Source organism: Salvelinus namaycush, chromosome 2 (assembly GCF_016432855.1).
Source record: "Salvelinus namaycush isolate Seneca chromosome 2, SaNama_1.0, whole genome shotgun sequence".
NCBI lineage: Eukaryota > Metazoa > Chordata > Actinopteri > Salmoniformes > Salmonidae > Salvelinus > Salvelinus namaycush.
The window spans coordinates 36,161,935-36,189,117 of record NC_052308.1 but is presented as its reverse complement, the minus strand read 5'-3'; the positions used below and the strand labels follow the sequence as shown (position 1 = coordinate 36,189,117).

The following is a 27,183-nucleotide window of genomic DNA, read 5'->3' as shown; positions in this document are numbered from 1 at the left end:
TTTGGCAACTGAGTTTGACTGTGCAAAGTATAATAATTATAGAAGACAAATATGTGATAAGCCTACAAATGGCTTACTGCTTTCTCTGATACCTCTGTCAGTTTAATACCTAGCTCAATCTTTTGTGCCCTAAACCACCATTTTTTTAATTCAAATTAGTAGGTTGCTAGAAAGTTCATGTTCCTTCTCTTCAAAGCTGAGACGGAGTTCACAGTCATTTACAAAAATATAATCAGATTCTGCATAACAAACATCAATAATATTGATTAGTACTGAATTAGAGGATGAGCAGACACGGGCAGTGACTAGAATACAACACCTTGGAAAAGACCCTGGGCCGTGATGTGTCAGTTCAAACAGATCTGGTTCTGTTGTTATGACGATGCATGAAGCAATAGTGGGGCTCAGCTGTAACTGTTCAAAACACACAGAGCTTATTTAACAAAAAAAGTTGATAAGGCCATGAAGTGATGAGTTACGAAACAAAATATTAACTTTCAGGTTGGTGTCAAGCTTGTACCATAACGGCGATTAAAACAAAACAAAATACAATGGAACATTTTGTTGTCTAGTGTTACGTAGCCTGCCTGGATTATTTGTGGGCATTTGGATTTCAGAGCATCAGACAAGTGATGTTGTGTTCAAGATTAAGTGGCTAGGGGATGAGTGGTTTTCTTCGTCTTATTACACACAAATACACACACGCAACCGTGCCCCACACACACACCGACACAAATACGGCCCAGCTCTCTCTCACAAACCAGCCTTAAACACACCCCTCAGCCGTAGTTGTAGGTGAAGTTGTAAGTGCTGGGCTCTTTTGGCACAGGGGGAGGGGCTTCAGGTATGGCGATGTTTTCCAGGTCCAAGAGGCGGAGCTTCATCTCCATGGAGATGAGCGTGTCCAGGTCGCTGCGGGTGAGGTCACTGCCCATCTCTCGGCCCAGCAACGCACACAGCCCATCAGTCCAGACACAGTACTGCTCAGTGCAGGCAGGCGCATGCACGCACACAACACACAAAGCAGAGAGAGAGCACGGGTCAGATAACATACAGTACATTTGCGGTATGCCCTCACATACAACGCAGATCACGTCTTCAGAGTTATTCATTCTAAGGAGTTAAACATGCCGTTCACCTCATATTTGTTGGGGGCCACAAAGTTGAGGTTCTCATCAGGATCGTACAGGACGGAGAAGGCCAGCTCTAAAACCTCCTACCCAAACAAGAGAGCACACCTCATGTCCAAACCTCTAATATAAACATCATACAGTGCACTAGGATGATGTGGAGAATCTCAATTGGATTTCCTCGCCTCCTCTCCTCTGTCCTCTCCTCCTTTTGGAAAAAGGTAATCGAGGAGAGGAGGTGAAGAAACGTGAAAACAAATGGCCTTGTATGAAATGAGACTCCCTTAGCACATTATCAGACAAATGAAGTTTACAGGAGGTGGAATCCCAAAACATGTGTAAAGAGATATAAAATTAAATGTAGCTAGTTGTGCTATTTTATAGATAAAAGGATAAGTGGCGTATATGTAACCGGTGTGAAATGGCTCGCTAGTTAGCAGAGTGCGCTAGTAGCGTTTCAATCAGCGACGTCACTTGCTCTGAGACCTTGGAGTAGTTGTTTCACTTGCTCTGCAAGGGCCGCGGCTTTTGTGGAGTGAATAGTACCGATGCTTCATGGAAGGCAGTTGTTGATGTGTTCAGAGGGTTCCTGGTTACAGGCCGGGGCAAGGAGTGGGACGGAAACAACACTGTTACATATAGCTTTTAAATGTGTACATGCTTTTCTCATCCGAGAAAACAGCTGTTTCAAAGGGGAGGTGGCAGATTTCAAAAGTCTTCCCGCAGTAGGATACACCGGAGTATCCTCTGCTGGAGATTGCAATCGAGAAGAGGAGCAAAGTCCTCCGTTGGCGTATTAACGAACTGACACTCTCATACATATGGCGACCACTTATTGGTTTCCAGGTCACGTAGGAGGACGGAGGAGTCGAGGAGAGGACGGAGGAGTGAGAAACTCCCTAGATACTCCATAACCATTGAGCTGAAGAAGAGGTAGGGCTCGTAGCTACATATCAGTCATGCTAACAGACATCACGCCAACAGGTCTATGTCCCAAATTGCACCCTATATCCAAGTAGTGCAGTATATAGGGAATAGGTTGCCATTTGGGATGCCCTCTGCTGATAGGACGCCACAGTAGCCTACCTTGTTTTGTTTCAGTGCACTCTTCTCCTTCATGTGGGGGCAGTCCTTCCCCGTCACCACAGACTTGATATCAGACACGGGGACTGCAGGGGAAGATGACAAAGAGCAGGAAATTAAGACTAGATGAACAGGCATTTATCTAAGTCAACCACTGCACAGTTCCACTGACCTAGGTGTGATGTGGATCAGTCAGTGTCAGTCGTAACACTTGACTGGATCGTCTGCCCTCCAGACGACAAGTGAATCTGTGCAACATCAGCTCAGAGCTGATGCCTCTCCATGAGCTATGAGACTTCACCTGATTAGCTTTTGCCTTTTGATAGGCAACCTCACTAGAATCTCAAATAGTCACGAGTGCACAGGTCACGGTGACCCCAACGCTGAGTGAGTGGGGGGAGACACAGAGTTGCAGCCAGGAGACTCACTCTTGTCGGTGAGCAGCTCAAGGGGCACTTCCCCCTGGGGAGACTCGTCCAGATCTCCATAGTGCAGCACCTTGTGGTTCAGAGACAGACGGCAGAACCAGAACTTCTCTGAGGAGGACAAAAGATGACGGCAGAAAGGTAGTGCTCAGCAAATATTCAAAAAAGTATCTTGTTGCAGGTGCGTAGGAATAATACATTTTAAAAGAAAACCCGCACACTGCTCTTGCTCCTATCACCTTGTTTATTTAAGTGTTTGTGCCCACCTTGTCTGCGGCGGTTGCCCAGCTTGCGGAAGCAGCTTCCCTCACACAGGCGGTTGAGCCTCTGCTGCTTGATCAGCTCCAGGATCTCTGGCTGAATCCTCTCACGTAGCTCACTGCAACACAACTCACATACATTAGGTCTGTTAGCATTGAACAGCAACCAAAACACACACTCTAACTAACCTATATTGTTCATAGAGCAGGGTGGGAGTCAGCTCCATTTCAATTCAGTCAATTCAGAAAGTAAACTGAAATTCCAATTTTCCTGAATGCTTTTCAATGAGAAAAAAAGTGGAATTGGAATTTCAGTGTCCCACAGAGCCCCGTTAGTGGTCATGGTGGAGAAAGTAAAAAAACATCCAGGCTAATCCTGTCCCTCTGTTTTTGTATCCGTTCACAGATAATTTTTTGCATCGCCTTATGAGAATGATGTTTTTAGGCCTAGAGCTACACAAATCAGGAATAGGAGTAACTTATAAAGGGAACGAATAAAGAATCCGAAGGAATAGATTTTTAAAAAACAAGGGAATGGATTAGCCTGGCAGTTTTTTTCTCCACCTTGACCCCTAAGGGGCTCCGTAGTTTCCTTCCCAAATTTAAATGGAAATGACCCCAATCCTGTCATACAGTACCATGAAACTTTGGAAATGAAGTCTAAAGAGAGGCTAAAATACTGACATGAGGGGTTAAACCCAAAAACAGAGGCAGACTAATCTGATGGACAAAGTCAAACAGTTAACGTGGATGTGGGACTGACATAATGGGTGGTGACTGGAAGTCGTCCTGGCTCATCCTCTCCGACTGGCGCAGACGCAGGATCTCAGAGTAGCTGAGGCCTCGCAGTTTACCCTTAAGATGGTCCAGGGACGAGGGCTTCATGGCCAGAGCCCGGGTGATCTGCTCCCGAACCACCTGCATCACCTGGCCAACCAGAGTCAAACATTTAGTGAAAACCCTGATAAATGAAGGCAGCTTAGCTGTCGAAACGTAGGTACTTGTTACATTTATTATATCTAAGCCATGAGAGTTATCAGCTTTTCCTTTACCAACCAGAGTCAACCAGATAAACAAAGTGGGATGGATAGAAGTAATCAATGGCCTAAGTAACCAAGTGGTCAACAGACTCTGGTGGATGAACTCTGACCTTGTTGAAGTCCTCAGCCGTTGCCCTCATCTCCTTCCAGGTCTTGTTGAGCAGTTGGATGCAGACGCAGAAGAACTCCTCCCACGCCCGGTCGTGAGTAAAGAACATGGGGTGGTAGTCGTTGCAGCCCTCGTTGGCTGGAGAGAAGGAACACACACACCGTCAAAAACTTACTTTAACGCATGAGGTTGTCTTGAAAAATTATACATCAGTTATATCTCTGAGTATACATGTACAATAAAAATGAGGTTGGGCATTCTGATTAGCTTGGAAAAGCCCTAAAAAGATTAAGGCTTCCTTGAATGCCACGTCAGCCTTAAAGCCGTCGTAATGTGTGGTGTCCATCTGCGAGAAGTGTACTCACGCAATTCTCCCACTTGTAGTATCTCACACAGCATACGGGTGAGCTCAATGGCACAGCGACCGAAAGGACACTCGTGTTTGTCCTCGCGGCTGCTGTTCTCCAGAACAATCTGATGTGAGTGACACACACACACATATGGTCACACTCGGGGAAAACTCAAGTGCTACCATTTGAAATAAAACATTTTATTTGTACAGAAAAATATTTTTGTCATAGAAAACCTTAACTGGAGAGTGTGGTACAGGCTCGGTCTTAAAAATGGCACACACACACACACACACACACACACACTCACCCTGATGTAGGTGTCCTGGTGCAGCTTGGCTAGGTAGAGCATGTTGTCCAGGGCCAGCATCCCTGGAGGGGTCTGCGTGAAGTCCATGGCAGGGTTCACATGGTTCTGGAGAAACAACCGACAGGAGAGTCAATGACACAGACAGACCCATAACAATCCCTTTATGACCCCAAACAACCATTTTAACACATCCACTCACTCTCCGACCCAAACAACCTCTCTAGAGAGCAGTTATACAGATGAAAGCAACCCACTAGCTGGACTCACAGTGAAGCCCAGCATCTTGTAGTCCTTGGTGTACATGGCCTTTCTCTTCTCCGTGCCACTGGGGTCGTTCTCCCCGTCAAACGCAATCCTGCGCAGCTCGAAAATGATGTCCCTCTGGGCCTGAAAATGGAGGAGCGCAGAACTTAAAAACATCAAATGATATGAGGGTCAGAAGGGTTGAGGTAAAAGGGAATACAAAAAGAAAAACTGCTTCTGGTCGTTTTACCTGGTCGCTGGGATCCATCTTGGTCATCATGCGTTCCTCCAGAAGGTTAAAGGTCAGAACCTGCAGCACGTAGAGCTGGTGCGCCATCTCGGCTTTGATTGGTCTGTTTCCTCGGATAACGTGCTGCGAGAGATGACACACATATTAGGAGCAGTAGAAGCTATCCATCTGTACTGTTTAGAAAGCATCATGTTATTATGAAGGGCTGATTGGTTGTGACTGGTTATCCAAGACAAGTACACTCAGGCTTTCCCCGAAACTCACATTGAGGATGATGGATCGCAGGTGTTTCTGGGCCAGGGTGCTCGCCATCTCCTGAGAGGGAGATATAGACAAATACAGTGAGCCTCAAAAGCAAGGCCAGTATGGAAACAGGTAGGCAATAAGCTTACTACCAGACAACAATATCAAAAGGCTAATTTGAGGAAAGGCTCACAGTCATATCACTTGGCCCTGAATGGGTTGATAACTGTTACAATTCCATATGTATTTTGTGTGTGTATGTGTGTGTGGGGGGGTCACATCATCAGACGTCATCACCAGTGAGACATGTCTAATAGTGCAGAACGCAGCTGCTACCACTAGAGGGACCCAGAGTTACTATGACAAGATTGCATACTGTATTCTTCCCCACTGACTTCATCTGAGTGGATTGAACTATGAGGGTGGCAGCCCATGGTTCTCTATGGATCAGAGAGAAGAGGGGGCGGAGAGGGTGGAGCAAAGGATTGTGGGATGATGTGTACTTACAGTGAGCCGCTGGTCCAGGGGGTTATTATGCTCTTCCTGAGGGGGGGTGGATTGGGAGGAGGGGTTCCCGGTGATGGCAATGGAAACAAATAGTGCACACTTATACATGGTTCACGAGATACAGCATGCACAGTAACAGCATGGTACAGTAAGGTACAGCACGATATGGCGACGCAGAGCACAACAGTATGTGACATGACACAGCGTTGTCCTTGAGCGGATTGCGGGGGAGCCGGAACATAGTCATAAATAATTCGTACACTGCAAATTGACCTCAAGAATCCCAAACAGATATAGCATGACAAAAACAGAATAATTTCAAACCTTGATAACATTTGGATACGATCACATAGGCCTTTGCCTCTATTAATGGGAATACTTGGGAACAGATTTCCTAATCACTTTGAGCTGATTTCTTGATGATTTTAGAGTTTATGTCCAACAACGTAAACTAGAATTATAAAAAATATTATATATTTTTATAATACTTGGTTTTTGCTCAAAACATTTGGGGGCCAAATAAAATTGGGCCAGCGGGCTGGAACCCTGCTCTAGAGGTTAAATGACAGAGCTCAGACTGACACCATGAAGCATGAAATCCTCCTCTCCACCCTCTCAGGGCTGGTCGTCTTAGGGACTGCACAGGAACGACTTTGGGAAACCTTGTTTTAGGTTATTGTCCTGCTGAAAAGTACATTTATCTCCCAATGTCTGGTGGAAAGCAGACTGAACCAGGTTTTCCGCTAGGATTTTGCCTGTGCTTAGCACTATAGTTTATTTTTTATCTTGAAAAACTCACCAGTCCTTAACAATTACAAACATACCCATAACATGATGCAGCCACCTACGCTTGAAAATATGGAGAGTGGTACTCAGTAATGTGTTGTATTGGATTTGGCCCAAACATAACACATTGTATTCAGGACAAAAACGTAATTGCTTTGCCACATTTTTGCAGTATTACTTCAGTGACTTGTTGCCAACAGGATGCATGTTTTGGAATATTTGTATTCTGTACAGGCTTCCTTATTTTCACTCTGTCAATTAGGTTAGTATTGTGGAGTAACTACAATTTTGTTGAACCATCCTCAGTTTTCTCCTATCACAGCCATTAAACTCTGTTTTAAAGTCACCATTGGCCTAATGGTGAAATCCCTGAGATGTTTCCTTCCTCTCTGGCAAACTGAGTTAAGAAGGATTCCTGTATCTTTGTAGTGACTGGGTGTATTGGTACACCATCCAAAGTGTAAGTAATAACTTCATCATTCTCAAAGGGATATTCACTGTCTGCTTTTGTTTTTTTACCCATCTACCAATATATTCCCTTCTTAGCAAGGCATTGGAAAACCTCCCTGGTCTTTGTGGTTGAAATTCACTGCTTGACATTATATATAATTTTATGTGTGGGGTACATAGATGAGGTAGTCTTTCAAAAATAATGTTGAACACTAATATCACACAGAGTGAGTCCATGCAACTTATTATGCACATTTTTACTCCTGAACTTACCTAGGCTTGCCATAAACAAAGGGATGAAATACTTGACTCAAGATTTTCATTAGTAATTGATTTGTAAACATTTAGACATTATGGGGTATTGTGTGTAGGCCAGTGACAAAAATCTCAATTTAACAAAATGTGGAAAAAGTTAAGGGGTGTGAATACTTTCTGAAGGCACTGTAGGTGTTATGCATGTATGTGTGACCATGGTTCAGTGTAAATACACTATATATACACAAACGTATGTGAACACCCCTTCAAATTAGTGGATTTGGCTACTTCAGCCACACCCGTTACTGACAGGTATATAAAATCGAGCACAGCGCCATGCAATCTCCATAGACAAACGCATTACTGAAGCGCTCTGTGACTTTCAACATGGCACCGTCATAGGATGCCACCTTTCGAACAAGTCAGTTCGTCAAATTTTTGCCCTTCTAGAGCTTCCCCGGTCAACTGTAAGTGCTGGATACGTCTAGGAGCAACTAAGGCTCAGCCGCAAAGTGGTAGGCCACACTAGCTCACAGAACAGGACCGTCGAGTGCTGAATCGCGTAAAACATCAGTTCCGAACTCACTAATGCTTTCAATTCAGATATTGGAAGTACCAGCCTCTGAAAAACATCCCAACAGCATGATGCTGCCACCACCACCATGCTTCACCGTAGGAATGGTGCCAGGTTTCCTCCAGAAGTGACGCTTGGCATTCTGGCCAAAGAGTTCAATCTTGGTTTCATCAGACCAGAGAATCTTGTTTCTCATGGTCTGAGAGGCTTTAGGTGCCTTTTGGCAAACTCCAACTCCGTCAGGCCACTCTACCATAAAGACCTGATTGGTGGAGTGCTGCAGAGATGGTTGTCTTCTGGAAGTTTCTCCCATCTCCACAGATGAACTCTAGATCTCTGTCAGAGTGACCATCAGGTTCTTGGTCACCTCCCTGACCAAAGCTGTTCTCCCCCGATTGCTCAGTTTGGCCGGGCGGCCAGCTCTAGGAAGAGTCTTGGTGGTTCCAAACTTCTTCCATTTAAGAATGATGAAGGCCACTGTGTTCTTGGGGACCTTCAATGCTGCAGAAATGTTTTGGTACTCTTCCCCAGATCTGTGCCTCGACACAATCCTGTCTCAGAGCTATACGGACAATTCCTTCGACCTCGTGGCTTCCCTTTTGCTCTGACATGCACTGTCAACTGTGTGACCTTATATAGACAGGTGTGTGCTTTTCCAAATCATGTCCAATCAATTGAATTTACCACAGGTGGACTCCAATCAAGTTGTAGAAACAGCTCAAGGATGATCAATGGAAACAGGATGCACCTGAGCTCAATTTCGAGTCTCATAGCAAAGGGTCTGAATACTTATGTAAATAAGGTTTCTGCTTTTTATTTTTTATAAATTTGCAAAAATTTCTAAAAACCTGTTTCGCTGTTATTATGGGGTATTGTGTGTAGATTGCTTAAGATTTTTTTAAATCCAGTTTAGAATAATGCTGTAACTCAACAAAATGTTGAAAAAGTCAAGGGGTCTGAATACTTCCCGAAGGCACTGTAGGCCTATGGGCTAGGCTATATGAGGTGTGTGACTTTGATTTGGAAAAAGTCGCCCAAAAAAAGCATGCGCAACAGCTGGGCATGATTCACAAGTGATAATATATCATTCACAAAGTGATAGGCTAATATTGTCACCCATCACAATATTCTTGATTCAATATTGTCTTTACATATACTAAATAATATGTGTGTGAAATTTGTTTTAAATTTAGAATGGACCATTATCATGAACCTGTTTCGAAACTGGGGCAGTGGAAAAAAAATACGTCATCTGTGCACTTAAATAGCGAATGGAGGACGCTTTTTCCGTGGTTAATTTTCATGCCAGGCAGGTTGGCTATACTCCTGTTGTAAAGAGAAGCAATGTGCTTAATATTAGAAAAGTTGAGAAATAAATATAGTAGGTCTAGTCTATAGAAATCTGATGGGATCCTCTTTTTAGTAGAGGCCATCACTCTGTTTTCTCACGCAATTGCATAGCCTACAGAAATGTTGCACAACATGAGCTCATGGGCTCTCATGAAGTGTTAAATTAGATTTTCGATTACATTTGCATCGATGTCAGCGTGATTAGAGGGACTATAGAGAGCTGAGTACCAGGCAGTTAGCATGTTTGATAGGCTACTAATAACCATCAGCAGCATCAGAGCTTGGAGAAGCCTAATTACCATGACTAAACGGTCAAGTGGAATTTGACTGCAGTCATGACTCTTGACGGCCGGAGTGGCGGTAATATGGTTACCGTAAGAGCCCTGGTGTCCATATACTTTTGGCCATGTAGTGTATATTGCAAGGGTACCCTTTCGGTGTATTGGTGAGCAGGTACTGTACTGACCTGCCGTCTATCCTCCGGTGCCTTGAGGAAGAGGGCGTTAATGAGTGCGATGGCATACGTCTGGATCTCCTGATTGGATCTAAAAAGGCACATCAGACACAGCAACACCAGTTAGAAGCATCTGGTTCTAGGAATTCTCACATGGTTACAAAAACTAAAGTAGCAACTGGTTAAATGTATTAATACAGTACTCAGATAGTATTAGTCTGGGGTTCTACACTTCTAAGCTTAGTCATAATCACAAGGTTGCGTAGCAAGGCAAGGCTCGTCATCTACGTTTGATTCCACCGACATTAGTAAGTTACGCCACTACATTTCTACACACTAACTTCGACTACATCCCCCACATAGCTGTATGTGGGAGGCCCCAGTGCGTGTGTGTGTGCTCACACTTGCAGGTGTCCGATGAGCTGTCCAACAGTGATATCCTGCGCCACCCGGTGGTAGAGGCTGTGGCTGTTGAGGACCATGCTCTCCAGGATGGCCAGAGAGCGCTGCAGGATTGACACGTCCACCATCGGCTGGTTCACATAGCCCGCAATCTGACCAGACAGGAGAGGGGGGAAATACTCCATTAAAATGGACACATAAATCTATTACAACTTGGTTTATGGAGGTAGATTTGAAAACTCAAGACTAGGACTTGAAAAGTAGGTCTATCAAATGACATAATTGCCAAAAAATATAAAAAAATATCCATACTTGTGCATTAATGTACAGCCTATAGAAAACTAGGTATCTAAATTCTACAGTGCTTGTTGCTGTGCAGCACTTCAGAGAACTTCATCAGGGTGAAAACTTCAGACAATTCAGCTGAAAGAGCTCCAAATAACATGGGGGGTTGCTAGGTAACCGCAACCCACTCAGTTTTGGCAACCAGTGAGGGGTTGTAGGTCAAGTAATAAAAGAAAAGATTTAAAAAACATGGGGGAGGATTCGAGATAGGCCTCAAACTACTGAACCCACCCAAACTCATTTACCAGTGTTTAAACTGAGAAAGATAGTTCACATACTGTATAGGGCCAAGTTCCATCAAAATAAGTCAGAAATAAATTGCGTCTTACTTCCATTGTGGATGGTGTAGGAATCTGACAGTGGCTTCCTTATATGACAAGTGTTACGTTGAGTGTGTCTGCGTACGAACTGGCACCATATTCCCTATGAAGTGCACTACTTTTAACCAGAGCTCTATGCACCCTGGTCAAAAGTTGTGCACTGTATAGGGAATAGCATTTCCTATAGATGCAGCCTGAACTGTTTAGTTGAGGCAGGTATGGAATCTGACCTGTTTGATGAAAGACAGAGAGATGAGGTCCCAGGACACTATTCCATGGTCCATCAGCTCCAGGAAGGCAGTGAGAGTGAAGGCCAGCATCTCCCCAAAGCTGATGAGGAGAGAGGAGACAGAGTTAGAGGACAACATTCACCAACTGAAGGGGAAAAGAAACAAGACAACTGCAGCCACAAACAGCAAGGTATCAGTATAGGGCAATCAGTGTTAGCCTACAGCAACCATATCCAGAAAGGCTTCTAGTAGCCAGTAGAAGTAGCCCAAGGGCTGAGCTACCTTTAAACACGTACACATTGATGTCTATGGCTGTGGTGTGGTATGTACCCTACAGTAGACCCATGGTTTGTCTGTCTGTATGAGACCTATGACTTTATAATGAGACTTGCTCCGGAGTGAAGTTTCCCCGTAGGTAGAGATCTAGGATCAGCTTCCCCTTGCCCAATTCTTACCTTAATCATTAGTGGGGAAAATGCAAAACTGACCCAAGATCAGTGTCTTGTGGCAGTTCACCATACACTGTATGAGACTCACTGGGTGCCGCTCTCTACCAGGCGCGCCAGGGTCCCGATGCCCTCCATGTTGATGAACTCGGTGGCAAAGGTGGGGTCAGCTGACAGCTTGGCCAGCTCCTTCAGGGCCTCCAGGCGGGCGTCTATGCCATGAGACTGGATCCTGTCCAGGAGCTGCCGTGCTGCACGGGCCTATTGTGGGTGGGAGTGGGGGGGTCAGGCAAGGCAATGGTGGCCATTATTGACTTTTCTTTAAACCTGGTTTACCTCAACGACTACATTAGCTTGATACATGTAGGCAGCGACCGAAACGTATAACTCAGCAATAGGGTTAGTCGAAAGCAGCTGCCATGTTTTTGATCTGTTTATTAGGGAGAAGCTATACGGATACGTCGGGTGTCCAACTTGATGACATGTCACTCAGCTGAGAGGAGAGTGGAAACTAATGGATTCAGTTCAGTCAGTTCAGTCGTTCTGATAAGCCCTTTTTCCAGCTAGCTAGTTTATGCTGGCTATCTGGCAACAATAACAGCACTGCGCTAGTTAAAACTTGTAAAAGAAAGTTATGTTTATTTTTGATGGGCGAGGGAGAAATAACTTAGTATTGGTCACCATCTGGAATCTGGATGTCACCGTGACATGCCAATTAGCTAACGCAAGCCTGTGTGAATGACCAATGCAATGCTTCCCACTGGGCAACAGTTGCGTCACCGGTATAGAACACTATGGACACACCAGCTCCCGCCGTCTCCCGTTGTGCTATTTACAAACAGACTGGCTCAACTGTTCTGAGAAACTACGGTAAGATTCATAATGTAAAATAATGTGACAGGTGAAATGAAGAACACAACCTGCTTTATCTCCTAAAGTATTGCACAAGTTGACTGCAGATATTAAGTTAAAAAGTAGCTACAAATATTTAAATTTATTCAAAAATGTCTAAATAATTTTTTCCCCAAATAACCCGGTATACAATATACCACCCAAGCCTACCAGAAGATACCGACACTACCCTTACGCTTGTTTAAACTGAGCTGCACTGGGGTCGGAACGCATTCATGGTTACATGAAGACACCGTGGAGCCAACGCGCAATATGAGTCTGAAAAACGTACCTTAATGCTGGGATGGGATATACCACAGTACTCCAAAATTTTACAATTATCTACACTGCTCCATTGCTAAGATTGAAATACTGCAAGTTTTTCCCGAAAACTGCCCTTTGCATCCTCATGCTAGCTACCAGTAGCCACAGCAGCCATTATGGAATGATACGTCACAAACAACAAAGGAGCTGCTTGGCTGACACTGCCATTCCAAAATTGGCAGCGGTGGCTACTGCTAGTTAGCATGAGGACGAAAAGGGAAGTTTTCCGGGAAAGGCAGCAGTATTTCAATCTTCTCTATGCGGCAGTGTGGAGTACAGTGGCAAATACATTTTATATTTGACATCCCATCCCTGAATTGAGGTACATTTTCCGACCCATATCTCACGCCGGCTCCACTTAATGTAAGCATGATTGCATTCCGACCCCAGTGCAGCTCAGTGAAACAAGCGTAAAGGTAGGGTCGGTACCTTCTGGCTGTTCTGCAGTAACTCATTTTTAGGGAAGTAGCTATAGTGTAGCTAATATCAGGCAAGGGTGACAGGCAGCTAAAGCACATTTGTTGATTTTGTAGTCCGATAAAAATGGAATAATTTTGAAAACTCCCAAGTCCCAACTTCGGCAAACAAGTTTCACATTCTCACTGAAGTTTCTGGCCACAAGCATAAACTAGCTAGCTGAGGAGGGCTCATCAGGACGACTGACTGAACCGAATCAATTAGTCCACACTCAACTCTCACTGCGCGACATAGGTTATCAATTTTGGGCACCAGGCATGTCTGTATAGCCTCTCCCTGTTTATCATTGGTGAAACTATGAGCATTGCAGTCACTATATAGAGTTAATAAAATATACCTAAGAAATACTGTTCATTTACTTCAAAGAAATGAAAATAACTGCATGTACAAGAAGAGAAAGTGTCTCACGGGAGATATGGCTAATCGAAGGATGGTCCCATTCTTCATTTCACTACGGCTCTGGAAAGAAAGATGGTGAACATTGCTACTACCACAGCATAACAACAAAAACTTCATATTGGTGATATGACATACACTATATATACACAAAAGTATGTGGGCACCTCTTAAAATAAGTGGATTGGGCTATTTCAGCCACACCCGTGCTGACAGGTGTATAAAAATCGAGCACACAGCCATGCAATCTCCATAGACAAACATTGTCTGTAGAATGGCCTTACTGAAGAGCTCAGTGACTTTCAACGTGGCACTGTCATAGGATGCCACCTTTCCAACAAGTCAGTTCATAAAATTTCTGCCCTGGTCAACTGTTATAGTGAAGTGGAAACGTCTAGGAGCAACAACAGCACAATCACGAAGTGGTAGGCCACACAAGCTTACAGAAATGGACCGCTGAGTGCTGAAGCGCATAAAATCTTTTGTCCTCGGTTGCAACACACATTACCAATTTCCAAAATGCCTCTGGAAGCAAAGTCAGGACAATAACTGTTTGTCGGGAGCTTCATGAAATGGGTTTCCATGGCCGAGCACCCGCACACAGGCCTAAGATCACCAAGCGTCAGCTGGAGTGGTGTAAAGCTCGCCACCATTGGACTCTAGGGCAGTGGAAACGCAGCTGGCAGTCCGACAGACGAATCTGGGTTTGGCGGATGTACAGCTGGCAGTCCGACAGATGAATCTGGGTTTGGCGGATGCCAGAATGCTACCTGCCCCAATGCATAGTGCCAACTGTATAGTTTGGTGGAGGATGATGTTTTGGGCTAGCCACCTTAGTTCCAGTAAAGGAAAATCTTAGCGCTACAGGTTACAATGACATTCTAGACAATTCTGTGCAAACAGTTTGGGGAAGGCCATGTTTTCGCATGACAGTGGCCCCCGTGCACAAAGCGAGGTCCATACAGAAATGGTTTGTCGAGATCAGTGTGGAAGAACTTGACTGGCCTGAACAGAGCCCTGACCTCAACCCCATCAAACACCTTTGGGATGAATTTGAACGCCGACTGCGAGCCAGCACTAATCACTAATGTTCGTGGCTGAATGGAAGAAAGTCCCTGCAGCAATGTTCCAATATCTGGTGGAAAGCCTTTCCAGAAGATTGGAGGCTGCTATAGCAGCAAAGGAGGGGACCAACTCCATATTAATGCCCATGATTTTGTAATGGGACGTTCGACGAACATGTGTCCACATACTTTTGGTCATGTGGTGTACTAACAGTTACATATTAACTAAGGAACCACGTAGTGTATTATAGTAATGAATTCTGCCAAGGTGTTGAGGCTCACCTGTTCAGTGATGTAGAGCTGAGGACCGTCAGCGTAACGCAGGGCAAACTGCTCAGAGCCAGACAGAGACCACCTGTGGACACATGCACAAAACCAATTGAAAAGTAGGTGAATGAATTCACCAATTTTCCGCTCTATACCAGAGTGCACTGACATCCCTAAACATGAGGCAGGCAGAAGCTAAACCCACACGTATCTCAGTAAGACCTACTGTAATGCCGTGCATTTGTTTTTTCACCCTACAGAAAATACATACCATGTGCATAAGGTTAATAAAAGTCATTATCGGAGCCTCGAGCATTTCTATTTGCAAGATGAGCAGATGGAGAAGATTGTACAGGGTGATATTCAGTGGGCGTTAAGTGTTAGGGGAAAAAATACATTCAGATGCGAGAGGGAGAGCAAGAGAGTAGGAGGAAGCACTGGAGAGAGATGGAGAGAGAGGGATAAGGAGAAGTAGCTAGTTAGGAAAAGTCTCAGTATTCATAGACAGACAAGGTGGACCAGGAGACAAAAGAGAGGAAATGGAAAGGCAATGAGAGGAGGCACTCGGGGGGGGGGGGTCAGAATGGTTATATAAGTACATTAAAAGTTCAAGTCTGGACCCCATTAGACCTCCTTTAGTGTATTGGCTAGAGGTGTGTGTTTATTGGCAGTGGTATGTGAGTAAGCGCAACAAAACTAGGCAAGTAGGTTAAGAACAAATTCTTATTTACAATGACGATCTACCCCGGCCAAACCCAAACGACGCTGGGCCAATTGTGCGCCGCCCTATGGTACTCCCAATCATGGCCTGATGTGATTAAGCCTGGGTTCGAACCAGGGACTGCAGTGACGCCTCTTGCACTGAGATGCAGTGCCCTAGACTGCAGCGCCACTCGGGAGCCAAGCAAAAGGTGGAGTACCGCAGCATTTATGTGTATCTGGAGATAACACTGAAATGCCTCGTATGTTATTGTAGAAATATCTGCACCTCAAAAGTGAAGAATGATATCCAACATCTTTGAATGCAATAGCATTCTAAACTTGTGCGGATAATATAGCATAGTGAATCAATGGGTATGATGGAGCAAGAATGTAGAAAGCATTCAAATGGCATTTTTTGTATTGTGAGCAGAACGTTCTGCAGTATGCCAACAGGCACAAACTGTTCCATTTCTACACAGGGTAATATATTATAATATAGAATATATTAAGACCATTAAAAAAGTAATTTTATAATAAGAATTCTGTCATTGTAATGAAACTCATGTGTGATCCAGTCCATGTGTAATGGCTCTTACTAATGTTCCTTTGTTTGTTCTCATTATGGACCTGCTATACATTTGGCCCCAACTAAGTCTGTCTAGCTAGCACTAATCTTACATAAGTGAACGCAGTGTGTGTGCGTTCACGTGTGTGCTCATATCACACACATATATAAATCAGTCGGAAACATTGTGCGGCCATCATCTCCAGCATGAGCAAAAACAGCTGGGTGTGGACCTGGTGCTTACCCATCACACACCTCCCGTATGATAGAGGACAGAGGCTTCTTCTGCAAACACACAACAGACAAAACCAGTCAAACTCTGCAAAGCCACTGGAATCACAGGAAAGTTGCCGATTGGTCATAAAAGGCACTATAGCAGAGCTTTACAAAGTCAATCCTGTGGACCCCAAGGGGTGCACGTTTTGGTTGTCTAAGCACTACACAGCTGATTCAAATAATGAACTCAAGCTTTGATTATTTGAATCAGCTGTGTAGTGCGAGGGCAGAAACCAAAACGTGCACCCCTTGTTGGTCCCCAGGACCGAGTTTGGGAAACGCTGCCCTAAAGTAACTTCAACAATGGCTCTCATTCCTTGCCTAGCTTGGCATTCAGTGGAAAACAAACGTTGATGGATTTGGTTTCATGTCATTGCCGGCGACATACATTACAGTTCATGCTGAGAGTCGAGAGATGTGCTAGACTTACCAACAAAATCTCAGTAGTTCATGCTGGTTTGAGCAGAAACATACTGTAGCTGTCTTTTCCCTACAATTATTTAACATGGAGTCTCTGGAGTTTAAAGTCGCTGGCACAGGGAAAATAGACTTCTATAAAACGTTTGGTTGAGTAGACAGAGTGGAGGATTGATGCTGTTAAGGACAAGACCAACACAATAAGCAGCCGAGCACAGTGGTTGGCCGTCCTATCGCCTCTGACCACAGAACATCGGCTCTCATTTTTCAGTTAATTTCCCAACGATTCTACACATTGAATCGACACCGTTCGCCGATACCAAGCAGGTATTCTACTGCGCATGACCGACGTTCATGTTGGTATGTCTTGTCCTTTAGGGGGGGGTTTTAGACGGGCACTGACCTGGTCAATCTCGATGAGCTGGGCGTTGGCGCCGGGCCACTCGATGGCCACCTTGACGATGTCAGAGTGGGGTGGCATGGCTGCTGTCCTCTCACACGCCACTGGAGGACAGACATCACAGAGAAGAAAAGAGCACTTTATTACTGTTACACTGTTAGATACAGGGATCCCATGTCTGCCACCATGTTACATTATTACATATGTCACCATGATCACGTTATGTTGGTATGAAGGTTTGACAGCAATTTTTACATTTCATAGTTAAATCACTCTTAAAGACAATTGTGGCTTAAAAACACCATGACGCCTGTCGAAAAGTCTTATTCTAGAAAAGCCTGTTCCTTATCATTGGCACAAGGTCACACAACTACACTTCTCTTAAATGTACATTTTAGCAACAACATCTATTCAATGTAGTCTCATTACAGTCCAGTTTGTCATAGCCCATCTTTGGTAAAGCTTTCCCCACATGACAAAATGTTGTTTTTAAGAGGACATGTTAGGGTAAAAAGATGGGCCCAGGACAGCTTTTACAGCTGCAGGGGCTTAAGGTATCAGCTATCAATGCCATTAAATCCTCAGATGTATTACCCGTGGTAGGTAGCGCCACACTTTGTTTAGCTATTACCTACACCCACTTCAAAAGAGCCATTTTAACAGCCTGATGGACAAGCCCAACGATGGGGAGAAAAAGTCTTCTAAATATCAGTGCCCAGAGGTGCACCACCGAGTAGAAAACAGTCTGATATTATGCATCTTGTAGCCTGAACTAGAGGCTCTGTTGCTGCCAGAAATAGACACGCACTAAAACCAACCAGATTTGACAAAGAAAAACATCCCATGTCTTGTTAAAACACACGTCGTTTTGTCTGTCTTTCGATGCAGTTTCCTCTAGGATTTTTTACAGCAGCGGTGGCAAAGACAGCAGGGGAGGGGGGTGAGGTTTGTGCTCTTTCCTGTGGGGGTCAGGGCACATGTATCCTGGGAGATTATTTTTTTGTAGAACGACTGAGAAGGTCACTTCTGGTGACTTTTGAAAAATACATTCTACTCCAAAATGCATGAAAATGTAACTATGTTGACACCATCTGAAATATAATGGATGCACACCACTACACTATAGGGAGATGAGGAAAAAGCAATGGCTGTGTGCTTGTGGCTCTCATTCACCACCCTGGTCGCTCTGTTTGCTACAAATATACATCGTGACTTGTCACTGATCTTAAAAGGATAGTACAAGATTTGGGCAATTAAGCATTTTTTCTACTTAGAGTCACTAACTCATGGATACCATTTTTGTCTGCGTGCAACTTGAATGAAGTTGAAGGTAGTTTCGCGAGCCATTGCTAACTAGTGTTAGCGCAATGACTGGAAGTTTATGGGAAAAGCTAGCATGCTAGCTGTTCCTGTAGACCAGCAGTAGGCAACTGATTCAGCCACGGGACGATTTTTGATGGAGCGGAAGGTCGGGGGTCAGGAACAGTTATAATAATTTGTACACTCAAATTGACCACCACCAAACTCAAAAAAAGATTGTATTTGAAAGTAATAATTTTACACCTTGATTGCATTGAGACACAATCACATGGCTCTTTTATTCGTGGGAATACTAGGTGAACAGATTAACTAAATCAAACAAATTTTTAGCTGAATTCCTGGTGATTTTAATATTTTTACAAAACAATACCCCCCCCTCGCCTGTTGCTGACCACATCCATCATGCTAGCTGTTCACATAGACGTCCAGTTATTGCGCTAATGCTAGTTAGCAACTTCCTGCAAACTGATGCAAAGACATAACAATGGTATCCATGAGTCAAAAAAAGAGCTTGAATTGCCAAAACATCGCACTATTACTTTAAAAGCTGCAGCTAAATGAATATAGGGGAAACACTGGTCTATGTTAACTCCACTATAGGGTGGTATTCTCTGGTGTTGCTGCCAGAAAAATCTAAACATTCTCATTCATCGACATTGTATTCAGACGCCTACGGACTGAGAATCTTTCTGCGCATTTCTTTACAGAAAATGTGAATGCAGTCACACACACACAATCTGGGGTAGTGAGAAACAGCAAGTTTCATACATCCACATCTCTGGCGGGCTCAGTCCTCCCACTCAGGAGCCCTAGAACCTGTACGTGGGCTGGGGTTGGTTTAGCACAGCTTCCCAATCTACTGCAGATAACAACAGCACCATGGAGCTCAGGTATACCCCTGCTAGCCTCCCTATTCTAAATCCACAGGGATTCTTTGCTCTGCACTCGGCTGGCGTCGTGTGACAGATGAGTGCGCGTCAAAGCAGTAGAAATCAGTGCCAACAGAGGGCATTTTACTGGGGAACCACACAACACATAATCAAGCAGTGCTTGTCACTGCACTGGGCAGATGCCGAATAGCTGAAACCAACATTTTTTGTTGAGTGTTGGGCGGTAGGGGGAGAAGAGAAGGGTAAGGGGCTTTCCTTCTCCTGTCTCCGGGGGCTGTTATATAGCTCAGTTCATGCTTTTGTTCACATTTTGCCATGAAAAACATTGCAGTTATAAAGTTACTTTCCTGCAATTGTACACATTTTGCTATCATATGCTATCTGGGCCCCCCAAAACTTCAGAATTGTTTTCTTTGCGTGCCTGTTCAGTAATCCGGCCCGGACTCTGGCTGGGGATCAGATGGTGTGTGGACAGGGTTTAAAAGTGTCTGTTTGCTTGCCTTGGTTCTCTGAGAACACATGAGTTTCAATACGGATATTTTCACAGCAAACAATTTCAGGGACCATGAACTAATAAATTCAAGCATTTCAGTTGATTATCGATTGATTCTACTGAAAATATCCTGTACTGCAAAGACAAAGTTAAATTCATCATCTGCAGTAGTAGTCTAATGATCAACTCTTAAATGGTCTGTGAAAACACTCGTTTACTTTCTTGAGGAAAATGTAATTCCAATCGTAACACCTCTAATAACAAGCTGGATCCAATTCAATACTGCCTTTGGATAAAGTATTTTCTCTGCTCTCAAATCAGGCAATAATATCCATACATGAGGAGACTTGCCTGGTAGGCGGGATAGGGGATAGGAGAATTTAGCTAAATGAGAACACCAAGTCAAACAACAATCAGTGATGAGACTTGGCTTGGAATGATGAATGGGGCATTGTGCAACAGGCTGCCTAAACAGGCTGTGAAAAAGCTGCAGAAAAATACTGAGTAGAATTTAGTCCAAGACTGGCAAGTGCAGGACAGCTCATCAGAGCACATTCAGATACTCTGACTTCACTATAACCCACCACATCCACAAATGAAAGAACAGCAAGAAAAACAGACCTGTAGAGTTAACCACACTGTTATACACAAAAGCATATGCTGATGAACCATGTTTCACTGCTGCATACAATTACACAAACGGTTTATAAGAACACATCAAAAGCGTCGGGGATTCTTTGTGAGGGTTTAATTCTAAAAGTAATTTATATATATTTTTCATTTCACAGACATGTTTTTCTTGACACAGTGCCACACCGTCAGTGCATTTGTGGCCAAACATCAACAACAACATGAAAATAGACACCGGAAGACAAGGCACATGTAATGGCTAACTTAACCTTGCCAGACAGGAACTCCTGCCATGACACATCATCTGGGCCACAATGCTGCCATTGTCTGGGGGTATAAATAAGAGAAGTCCATTCCCAGTCCCAAATGGGAATAACTAGGGCCTCTTGGAGCTCTGGTCAAAAGTAGTGCACTACATAGGAAACAGGGTGCCATTTCGGACACAATCGTCCATTCCCAGTCCAAAGGTCACTGACTAGAGGTCTTCACAGATCCACCTGTCCCCGAATACCCAACGCAGGACCGGATCCAGAATTCTAAATAATGTCATGGGTCTGGGTCGGATCTGATTGTCACGGGTCTCGGGTATGTGTAATTTTAACTGACTTGTCCAGAAGGGCCGTACAGGTTCGAACGAGACCGCTGCAGTAGAAAGAGAAATTGTATTATTTATGCTGCTGCTCTTGCTTTTTCATGAGTGTGGAGCGTGGCGCGTGTAGCTTGTTGTTGGCCAATTATAATTCAAAGCGGCAATAGGCTACAGTCAGAGCCTCCATGTGTGGCAAAAGTTAGGAGATATCTAATCAATGGAAGATGGAATTACAATGAAGGAATTAAAAGTTAAAGGAGAAGGAGAGGCTACAGGCTACTTAATATTCTGAATGGAGTTGTTGTTGTGTAACTGTAGGATGAGAAAGCACATGCATTGCAGCCTCAACTAGCCTAACTAGCAAACGATACCTAGCTTAACTAGCGTTTCCCGGTTTGACGCAGTCAAGACAGGTACTGAGCAATAATATTGGATGATAAATAACTGAGTCACAGCAGCTATTAGTCTACTATAGCGCGAGTCCGCTTGATTGGTTGCTGTCTCTCGTCTCTCCCTTCCTGCGCCACTCGCTCACAGTACATTCACAGAACGACAGCTCCCCTGCCTGCTAGAGTGGCACCTCTCTCTCTCTCTTGCGCTTTCAGGTCTGGTTATCAGTAGCTCAAAAAAAAGGCATTTTCTGCTGCTTCCCTCACTCAGATCAGACTGGGTATGGATCCAACCCGGTCTATACGGAACGGGTCTAGTTGTCCCCGGTTCCGTTCGGAACGGGTCTAGTTGTCCCCGGTTCCGTTCGGAACGGGTCTATATTCAAAACATTTATTTATATCTGGTCAGGGTGGGAAAACCCCAGGTCCATTTTGGAAGTTGGACCTGTGAAGACCTCTACCACTGACTGCAGCCTCCACGATAACAGTTTGAGCTACAGCACTAGTGGAGTCCTGTACAAGTGCTACTGCAGCTGTCAGCTCCACTTTGTGAATGGACTTCTGATACACTACATTGCCATAAGTATGTGGACACCTGCTCGTTGAACATCTCATTCCAGGATCATGGGCATTAATACGGAGTTGGTCCCCCCCTTTGCTGCCATAGCAAGTTCCACTCTTCTGGGAAGGCTTTCAACTAAATGTTGAAACATTGCTGTAGGGACTTGCTTCCATTCAGTCACAAGAGTATTAGTAAGGTCAGGCACTGATGTTGGGCGATCAGGCCTGGCTCGCATTCAGCGTTCCAATTCATCCCAAAGGTGTTCGATGGGGTTGAGGTCAGGGCTCTGTGCAGGCCAGTCAAGTTCTTCCAAACCGGTCTCGACAAACCATATCTGTATGGCCTCTTCCCCAAAGGGTCTTCCCCAAACTGTTGCCACAAAGTTGGAAGCACAGAATCATCTGAACTCAGCAAAGAAAGAAACGTCCCCTCACTGTCAACTGTGTTAATTTTCAAACTTAACATGTGTAAATATTTGTATGAACATAAGATTCAACAACAGACATAAACTGAACAAGTTCCACAGACATGTGACGAACAAATGGAACAATGTGTCCCTGAACAAAGATGGGGTCAAAATCAAAAGTAACAATCTGGTGTGGCCACCAGCTGCATTAAGTACTGCAGTGCATCTCCTCCTCATGGACTGCACCAGATTTGCCAGTTCTTGCTGTGAGATGTTACCCCACTCTTCCACCAAGGCACCTGCAAGTTCCCGGACATTTCTATGGGGAATGGCCCTAGCCCTCCGATCCAACAGATCCCAGACGTGCTTAATTGGATTGAGATCCGGGCTCTTCGCTGGCCATGGCAGAACACTGACATTTCTTTCTTGCAGGAAATCACTCACAGAATGAGCAGTATGGCTGGTAGCATTGTCATGCTGGAGGGTCATGTCAGGATGAGCCTGCAGGAAGTTTACCACATGAGGGAGGAGGATGTCTTCCCTGTAACGCACAGCGTTGAGATTGCCTGCAATGACAACAAGCTCAGTCCGATGATGCTGTGACACACCGCCCCAGACCATGAAGGACCCTCCACCTCCAAATCGATCCCACTCCAGAGTACAGGCCTCGGTGTAAACGCTAATTCCTTCGATGATAAATGCAAATCCGACCATCAACCCTGGTGAGACAAAACCGCGACTCGTCAGTGATTAGCACTTTTGCCAGTTCTGTCTGGTCCAGCGACGGTGGGTTTGTGCCCGTAGGCGACGTTGTTGCCGGTGATGTCTGGTGAGGACCTGCCTTACAACAGGCCTACAAGCCCTCAGTCCAGCCTCTCTCAGCCTATTGCGGACAGTCTGAGCGCTGATGGAGGGATTGTGCGTTCCTGGTGTAACTAGGGCAGTTGTTGCCATCCTGTACCTGCCCCGCAGGTGTGATGTTCGGATGTACCGATCCTGTGCAGGTGTTGTTACACGTGGTCTGCCACTGCGAGGACAATCAGCTGTCCGTCCTGTCTCCCTGTAGCGCTGTCTTAGGCATCTCACAGTACGGACATTGCAATGTATTGCCCTGGCCACATCTCATCATCACCTCTCCTCATACCTCCTTGCAGTATGCCTAAGGCACGTTCACGCAGATGAGCAGGGACTCTGGGCATCTTTCAGTGTCAGTAGAAAGGCCTCTTTAGTCTCCTAAGTTTTCATAACTGTGACCTTAATAGCCTATGGTCTGTAAGCTGTTAGTGTCTTAACGACCGTTCCACATGTCCATGTTCATTAATTGTTTATGGTTCATTGAACAAGCATGGGAAACAGTGTTAAAACCCTTTACAATGAAGATATGTGAAGTTATTTGGATTTTTACGAATTATCTTTGAAAGACAGGGTCCTGAAAAAGGAGACGTTTCTTTTTTTTGCTGAGTTTAGAATGCCATTGTATGCTGTAGCGCTGAGGTTTCCCTTCACTGGAACTAAGGGGTCTAGCCCGAACCATGAAAAACAGCCCCAGACCATTATTCCTCCTCCACCAAACTTTACAGTTGGCACGATGCATTCAGGCAGGTAGCGTTCTCCTGGCATCCGCCAAACCCAGATTCGTTCCTTGGACTGCCAGACGGTGAATCGTGATTCATCACTCCAGAGAACACGTTTCCACTGCTCCAAAGTCCAATGGCGGCGAGCTATACAACATTCCAGCCACCGCTTGGCATTGCTTATGGTGATCTTAGGCTTGTGTGCGGCTGCTCGGCCATGGAAACCCATTTCATGACGCTCCCAACAAACAGTTATTGTGCTGACGTTGCTTCCAGAGGCAGTTTGGAACTCGGTAGTGAGTGATGCAATCGAGGACAGACCATTATTACGAGCTCCGCACTTCAGCACTCGGCTGTCCCTTTCTGCGAGCTTGTGTGGCCTACCACTTCGCGATTGCGCCATCGTTGCTTCTAGACGTTTCCACTTCACAAGAACAGCACTTACAGTTGACCGGGCAGCACTAGCAGGGTAGAAATGCAACTAACTGACTTGGAAAGGTGGCATCATACGGCAGCTCCACGTTGAAAGTCACTGAGCTCTTCAGTAAGATCATTCTACTGCCAATATTTGCCTATGAAGATTGCATCACCGTGTGCTCAATTTTATACACCGGTCAGCAACGGGTGTGGCTGAAATAGCCAAATCCACTCATTTGAAGGGGTCCACATAATTTTGTACAGAGTGTACCACGAGCTGGCAAGAATGGTGTTAATTTTCTCAGTTCACTGACTAGCTCTACAAAAATCTTCAAATATTAGGGTATCAATGAAATTCTTGAACCAAAGCAAGCAAACATGACTGATCTCTATCATTTAATTTTAAATTAAGGAAATAATTAAGAGCTGAGTCAATATTCTACACGGGGAACAATATGCATGGCATGAAAGACTAAGTCCAGCATAGTGAGGATACCGTCTGAATACTAACTCAGAATTCCAGTAGTTGACAGAGGGCCATGTGCTTACAGCCACAATGGTGGGGAAAACCACTAAGCACCACTAAGAAACCAGAGTCCATGAAGGACAAGGCTAAGAGGTTATTAAGAGAGACAGTACGTGTGTGTGTGTCTAGGTTGGGGGAGGCGAATCAGACAGTCAGTACATGTCAGGACCTATGTGCCTGGGCAATAAGGGAGGGAATTGAAAACAGATGCCCAGTAAGCCTGAGAGACATTCTTAATTTAGTAGGCTTCTCCCTCTGCCCATTATGAGGACTATGCTGTCTGGACAGCCATCTTGTTCAACGTGAATTCAAAACAAAAAGTCCTACTCCTTTTCCATCCTAGCACAACTTTCCCCCACACATTTGAAGAGGAATCTCAGCCAGGGCTCTTCTCTAATGCCAAAAGGCTAATCTCGTTAACTGTTAAGTGGGTGCCGTTGTTTCTGGTTTCTCCTCTCATCCTGGGTCTTATCTTAACAAGATATGGCGACCGTCCTCACCTGTTGGAGCGTTGAGTGGGCACCTCACTCGCTCTCTCAATCTCACGTTTCAGACCATGGCATCAGCTCCTCTGTAAAGACAGACAAACTGTCAAGGCATCTTTGGGTCAAACACTGGTGCAAAGCCTAACAGTGGGAAAGTATCATTAGAGGAACTGTAAAATATAGTCAAACATTCCACGTTTAATGCTTCTCCACCCCTATAAAATCCCTTCCTTGAGAAGTTCCCTTTATCCTTTTCTTGATGTTAATAACCAGTCAAATACTGACAACCTGCTTTCATGCAGACATTCCTTCTAAAACTCTTTTAATTGCATCTCAGATTGAAACCAATCTTGCAGAACGCTTTTAACTGACATCATTTGAGTGTATTGAATTTCTTATTTTATAGACAGAGGGATTCTGTCTTGCAATTCTTATTGATGTGGGAATGTAAAAACTGCAAGACAAAATACACATTTTCAAAGGCATCCTGACTATGCTGCTGTGGAGCTCAGCTACTCAAGCAACCACTGACCTACCTAATCTGGGAAAGTTAGGAGAGACTTCAGATAACTGATCCTAAAGACCCCATAGCCTACCATGTACTGGCCCTAACTGCAAATCCTGAGTGGCAATGTTACAGTTATCTTATGTTACAGGGAAATTAGTTAAATCGTTTGTTTTCAGGACTCATGCATGATCCTGGCTCTTGACATAGTATGACAGGTAGGTAGGTACCTGATCTGATAGGTTACTGAGTGACAGGTCCCCAGCTTGCAGGAGGACAAATATCGACCTTCTGTAGAATGATGGGGACAAAGAGTCCCCCTCACAGACAGATGAGGGTGGTTTCAGTGTGTCACACAAGGCAGCTGGATACATTTGTAACAATGTATCAATTACTGCTGACCACCACCTTGTAAGACCATTGTAATTAAGACAGAATGGGCTGCAGCCAGGATGCATAGCAATAAAATGACATTCCTGCTCTCAACGCTGTATTTTCAGAAACCTGGCCAAATTGTGATATAGATATTAATAATCATTTTATAAACAATGATAACCTCACATGTAGCCTAGTGAGCGTTGATAATTTACTAGCTACCGAAGGCAGTGGGGCTGTAAATGAGCCACATCGGATGGCAAGGCATGTAAATCCATTTACTAATTTGAGAAACACAGCTAGCTTGAATTAAATTGTAGCCAGCGCTTAATATAACTTCTGGGAATTCATATTTCAACACTGAAATCCCCTCCAAGTGAATAAAATCCTAAATGTATGAATTTATAGAACGTAACGTTATTCGTCTCAAGAGTGAATCATCACTGAGAAAAAAAAAGCCTACACACGATATTCCATAGGAGAGCGATTTGTTCCTTCGCAAACATCTATTTTTCACTAGGCTACTGCCGATGTGCTTTTTGGTCTGCAGGCGCGCAACAGTGATTACAATATAACGACAAAATTCTATAATTACTCAAAACTGTTAATTTAATGATAGTAAATAGTTCATGTAACTGCGGTTACCTACCCCATGGCCTGGACCGGATCGCCGTTTGATAC

The 27,183-nt window shown here is 44.5% G+C and overlaps 1 protein-coding gene across 1 annotated transcript; it reads right to left on the bottom strand.

Annotated features, from left to right (window-relative positions):
• Positions 1–207: 207 nt before the first annotated feature.
• Positions 208–27,183, bottom strand: LOC120062435 (engulfment and cell motility protein 2-like). The gene is made up of 23 exons (XM_039012413.1): positions 27,152–27,183; positions 25,638–25,708; positions 17,345–17,445; positions 16,493–16,533; positions 14,997–15,069; positions 13,663–13,713; positions 11,654–11,823; positions 11,117–11,216; positions 10,222–10,373; positions 9,832–9,910; positions 5,951–5,986; positions 5,465–5,515; positions 5,201–5,323; positions 4,975–5,094; positions 4,708–4,812; positions 4,413–4,521; positions 4,049–4,185; positions 3,662–3,825; positions 2,905–3,017; positions 2,642–2,749; positions 2,217–2,299; positions 1,139–1,216; positions 208–980 (listed from the first exon to the last, which is right to left on the bottom strand). The coding sequence occupies exons 3-23, from the start codon at positions 17,420–17,422 to the stop codon at positions 780–782; spliced, it is 2,172 nt and encodes a 723-aa protein (XP_038868341.1). The 5' UTR covers positions 17,423–17,445; positions 25,638–25,708; positions 27,152–27,183; the 3' UTR covers positions 208–779.